At 35.6% G+C, this 6,000-nt stretch overlaps 1 protein-coding gene across 8 annotated transcripts in view; it reads left to right on the top strand.

Moving 5' to 3' along the window:
* Positions 1-4,843: 4,843 nt before the first annotated feature.
* Positions 4,844-6,000, top strand: part of LOC131041189 (kinesin-like protein KIN-1) — an 82,708-nt gene continuing 81,551 nt past the window's right edge. For 7 of the 8 annotated variants that reach the window (XR_009104979.2, XR_009104978.2, XM_059213952.1 and 4 more), the window contains exons 1-2: positions 4,977-5,242; positions 5,363-5,465. Coding sequence is in view for 6 of the 8 variants with exons in the window: in XM_059213952.1 (XP_059069935.1) it covers positions 5,039-5,242; positions 5,363-5,465 (307 nt within the window). In the remaining 2 variants the exon portion in view is untranslated. The other variant, XM_057974191.2, reaches the window with a different exon arrangement.

The raw sequence follows: 6,000 nt of genomic DNA, 5'->3' as shown, positions 1-6,000 counted from the left end.
CCATGCTTGTTGTAGTGACTTATGTCATGTCTGCATACTCTAACTTTGGAAGGTCAGTCAATCCACCTTTCTCAGGGTTGCCTTTCCAGGGTATGGCTAGGTTGCTTGCATGTACAGAAGTCAAGTGCATGCACTTCCCTGCACTCCCAGACTGACATACAGGGGTCATGATCAATCTTGTAACCATTTTTTTATATAAAGGTTGTTAATCCTCATTGTAAAGGGTTCTCTCCCTGTTGCCTTGAGCTTTCCTATTCTCTTTCTCTTCTCTTGAAGACTTGTAATTATTTTTGCATTTCTGCAACTGTAAGTTTGGCCTTTGGCCTTTGAATGAATTGAAATTACATTGTCTTCCTTCAACTTATGCATGATGTGTATGTTTCCTTACCTTCATCATAAGTGTATGTTTTGTGGATCTTCTCTCCATATATGCTGTGTTAACTTGTTTTTTTGAGTGTGACTTGTGGGAAACCTTCTCCCCTCTTGGCATTTAGTGGATTCTAACCTTCATACATGCATTGGGATCACTCATACACCTGAAGTTTGTGCATCTCCTGGGTGTTTCATTTAATTCTTTGTATCATTTGGGTAGGGAGAGGAACAATCTCTTCTTGGTGCATCACATCCTTTTATTTCAAGCATTCTATCTTCCCTTTACCTCTGCAATTTGTTAGGATAGGCTTAGGAGTTAGTTTTGAAGTGTTGAGTTGGTTCAACAAGTGCACCTGGATTGAGAAGGAAGCTAGCCTTCTCCAAAGATTCAACCCCCTTGCGCAAGGTCCCACACTTCGGGGTTGTCTCCATGTTTCACAAGGTTGCTGAGTTGATATCTAAGAAAGGTTGCGAGATTTTGTGATAGCAGTTACCTCTTATATGTTATTCGATCACCACCCTATCAATACTGTGATTTCACATGGTCAATCGCAACACATGTCACAAAGTAAGAAGGATGCGTTTTCCCTTAACATAAGCTTGTTGAAAGAGATTGAGATGAAATAAGTCATTTCTATTATTAGACAATTTAATTTGCAAATCATAAAGCATGATAGTGCTATTGATAGGTGGAACTAGAATGTTAGTAGTTGGAAGAACCTCTTTCAAACAATAGGGAAAAAAAAGGTTAAGTATTACACGAAGGAGGAAACCGATTCCCATCTCATGCTCTTGAAAGCTGAAGAAGATATTCAGAATAACCCCTCTGGTATTGTTGAGATGGACACATTATGTTAAGCTAAGGATACTCTTAAAAGGATACAAGGTGCTAGGACTAGAGCTAGAATGAATTGGTTGGAGCATGGGGACAAGGGTTCCAAATACTTCTTCTAGGTACTAAAATATAAGGAGGCTAGAGATAACATTGACATTATTTGGGAGAATGGAGTTACCATTTCAGAGAAGGATGAAATCTTGAAGGCTTTTGCTGAGTTTTACCAGAAATTGTTCACATTAGAAGATGATGGTCTCAGCAAGGAAAGAGCAAGGGTTCACATTAGAGGTATTGTCCCAAAGAAAATTAGTGATGAGGATACAGAAATTCTCAATAGGAAAATCTCCTTGGGAGAGATTAAGGAGGACATTATGACACTCAACAATTACAAAGCACTTAGGCCTGATGGGCTATCGATTGGATTCTATAAGGATTGTATTGATTGGATAGGAGAGGATCTTGCTCAACTATATATGGAGGTAGTGGATAAGGGGTCCTTAGGAGATGGGATTAATAAAGGGCTCATCAAATTAATTCCTAAGGAAGGGGACAAATCACTTATTACAAACTGATGCCCTATTACATTACTTAACGTGTCCTATAAATTTTTTGCCAAAGCACTGGCAAGAAGGTTGGAAAATATATTACCTAAGGTGATCAATCCCACTCAAACATGTTTTGTTAAGGGAAGATACATCTTAGAAAATCTCCTTACATGTTGGGAAGCGATGAATTGGGCACATATATCAAATCAGAAAACTATTATGTTGCTACTAGACTTTGAGAAGGCCTATGATAGAATAGAGTGGAGTTTTGTCAACATGATGTTGGAGAGTCTTGGCTTTCTTGAAAATTCATGCAAAATGGTAAATAGCCTCATGAAGGATGAAAAAGCATGTGTTGAAATTAATGGGGTCCAATCAGAAAGTTTTGGACTTTCAAGGTCCATCAGACAAGGTTGTCCGTTGGCACTAGCTATTTTTGTAATTGTTGTCGATGCCCTATATTACTTATTAAGGGACTCCTCTATCTCCCCACTTGTCAAAGGTATTTATCTTCCCAATGGTGAGGACCTTTCTAATATACAATTTGTTGATGATACAACCATCCTTGTAGAATTGGATGAGATGAATATTGATGCTCTAATGACTAAGCTAGAGTTATTCTGTGAGGCCTCAAGTAGTAAAATTTCTCTCCCTAAATCTATTATGTTGGGGTGGGAATCACAACCCCCTGCATGGTGTCATAAACATTCTCTTATGCGGGGTGGGTTGAGTCATTTGGTTAGATATCTTGGATTGCCTTTTGCTATTAGTCCAAACCTAAAGGCGATGTGGGAGTGGATTAAAGAAAATGTTGATAAGAAACTCAAGAAATGGAATAGGTAATACTTGTCTCTTGTTGGTAAAGTACAGGTTTGTCAAAAGATCCTTTGCTTATATAATATATATTATACCTTGGCTTGGATCTTTAGCAATTATCAATTCTGCCATATTCAACAAAAGATTAGAGAGTTTCTTTGGTCAAATGGGAAAGGTGGTAAAAATAAGCATGTTGTTAAGTGGCAATGGTGCACTATGAGCAAGAGTAATGGTGGTCTAGGACTCAAGGACTTTAGATAGCAGGGTATCTCTCTAGCAACAAAATGGATATTTAAGGCCCTACAAGGGAATGAGCCTTGGAAAGTTCTTATAAGATATAATTTATCCCAATTTGTACCTAAAAGACCCCTTCTTGGAAAGGGTTGTTACTCAGTGATATAGTTGCTGGGTCATTTGATATCAAACCGACTGGATCTATTGTATTCAAATCAATCTAGAAAGCTTGGGAGGTTGTGAGGAAGTACATCTCCCATAATGTCATTATATGGGAAAATAAGTAGATATATGAGGAGAGATCTATTTGGTGGAATTTGAAGCATAATGGCAAACCTTTGGCCTTGCTCCAAGGGTGCTTAGCCAAGTTATGGGCCCTAAAGGGGCTGGAGAAACTCTCAAATATAATTAAGGATGGGTCTTTATTGAGCTGGAATGATATTGTTCAGAATTTTGATATCCCTATCACTAAGTGGAGGACCTATTATGTGCTTAGAATGACATGTACCCATCTTGCTCTCCCCAAACCTTGTGTGGATAATAACCTTAGATGCGGTTCCTTCAGATGTACTACTGGTTCTTTGTTACTAAATACCAAAGCTAAATCTATGTATAAACTCCTTGTTGATAATGATGATGTCCTCTCCCATGTCAATGCCTATTGGAACTCGAGTCTTACACCGACCCAATGGCATAGTGTTTGATTCCTTTTGGGGTCGTCTTGTTGAACCAAAGAAGAAGCTTTTCCTATGACACCTTATCCTATAGAAACTTCCCATCAAGAAACCCAATGGTGAGCCCATCATCTGCTCCTTTTGTTGTCTTCCCGAAACTGTTTCCCATATCTTTTTTGGTTGTCTTTTTGCCAAGGAAATTTGGAATATTTTTGGCATTGGTATGGGCAACAACATTGATGTTATTAATGTTATTATTGGTCATGTTCAAAGCCTCAAGAAATTTTTTAATATTATTTGTTTTTCTTTTCTATTGAAATAATTTGGCTTATTTGGAAATTTAGGAATGATAACATGTTCAATGGTAGGGACATATCTCTTACTGAGTCTCTGAGGAGACTCATTTTTCATAACATTGATATGCATGTCATAATGACTTTGAGGCTTGCTAGAAGGAAATTTGAAAGGTTGCTATAGGATGGTACTGCAAGAGTCTTCACATGGGAGATATCACATGGTTTCTCATGGTCCAAGCAGATTGAGGATAGGTCCATGTTTGAAATTGGGTTGGCTAATTTCATGAGGGAACTGAACGAACAGAGGAGGAATGCTGCACATGAACATATATGGATTTTACGTGGTGCTGAACCTATCATACACCCATATCTTGACCCCATTATGTGGGGTAAGGTGCTGCTATATGGAGTGATGGACCATATGGTTGGACAACATGGATAGAGATAGTAGGAGATGCTAGTTCTCCAGATGGAAAAATTCTATTTGATTAACCAATTATGACTTCATTGGTCTGGTGTTGTAATTATTTTTTGATACTCTTCTGGGTAGTGTTGTACTGTGTTCGCCTTATATTTAATAGAAAAAAATAATTATATTAATAATATAATTATTTTTCGAGTATAATAATGAACCGATATGATATTTTAATGTAGTATACATATTCTTCTAAAGACAAACTCCATAATTATACTTAATATAATAACATAATTATTTTTTAATTATAATAATGAACCAATATGATATTTTAATGTAGTATATCTATTCTTCTAAAGATAAACTCTATAATTATACTTGTAAGAAAAAATATTAAAAATTTATGATATGATTCATCATTCTCTTTTAATTGTACTAAGTAAAACAAGTGGTATGGAACAGAAACTAATCTAATCAAAATTTAAACACTCATAAATAACATTTAATTTTTTATCAAGTGGTATGGAACAGAAACTAATCTAATCAAAATTTAAACCCTCATAAATAACATTTAATTTTTTATTTTTAATATAAATTTAACTATTTAAAAACATCCAGTGAAACAGTTCAAAAGACAGAACCACGCTAGATTTGTCTTCATCTTTTCATGGAAAAAGCATGGTGTAGATCCCAAAAAAACATATATAAATAAAGTAACTAAATCGGTAAAGAAATTTTAAATGCAGGTGAAATAAAGCGCGCATTGTTACCGTTGAATCCAGTAAGCCGTTTGCATCAATTCCTGCTCAGCTCTCCAAATCGTGCACAAATTAAAATAGAAAATCAAGAATATGTTCAGTGAACCAACACAATTTGGCGCAAAATCTTTCTATAAACAATTTTCCTGTGTAATTGTTGACAGTCGCAGTCAAGCTTTAAAGATGTCAAATGTCTCTGTCTGCGTTCGATTTAGACCATTGAATGCAAGGGAATTAAAGCATGGCGCAGAAGCTTCCTGCGTTAGACGCTTTGATGACCAATCATTTGTTTTTAAGGTTTTCCTTATCTTTAATGTTTGCTTCGGGTTCATAATTATGCCATTTCATGTTTTCTGGAGTCGCGTGCTTTTGAACATAATATAGTTCAGCGCTTATTTCAATTGAAAATGTTGACAGGAGGACAAGGAAGGAGAATTCACGTTTTGCTTTGACAGAATATACTATCAAGATTCAACTCAAGCCGAGGTTTTCGAGTTTCTTGCTTTGCCAATTATTAAAGGTAAATTCAGGTTAAGGAATGATGATACTGTCTTGCACACAGCGGGATTTCTCTAAAAATGTCCGGTAAATTTAAATGTTGCTGTTATTTGTAACGAAAACAGAAGAATATAGCAGAATATATGTAAATATGATGATATTGTCTTGCACACAGCGAGATTTCTCTAAAAATGTCTGGTAAATTTAATTGTCGCTGTAATTTGTAACGAAAACAGAAGAATATAGCAGAATTTCTGTAAATATGATGATATTGTCTTGCACACAGCGGGATTTCTCTAAAAAAGTCTGGTAAATTTAAATGTTGCTGTTATTTGTAACGAAAACAGAATAATATAGCAGAATTTCTGTAAATATGAATAGTAGCCTCAAAATATTGCTATAATTTATATTGCAAATAGAAAAACACAGCAGGTTTTTTGTATAAATGCATTATATACCCCAATTATTACTATTATTTATTATGAAAATAGACTACCGTAGCAGGATTTCTGTGAAAATGTATATCATACTCAAAATATTGCGTTATTTACAATTAA

The sequence above is a fragment of the Cryptomeria japonica genome, chromosome 11 (genome assembly GCF_030272615.1).
Source record: "Cryptomeria japonica chromosome 11, Sugi_1.0, whole genome shotgun sequence".
Classification (NCBI taxonomy): domain Eukaryota; kingdom Viridiplantae; phylum Streptophyta; class Pinopsida; order Cupressales; family Cupressaceae; genus Cryptomeria; species Cryptomeria japonica.
This window is presented reverse-complemented; position numbering and strand designations above follow the sequence as displayed.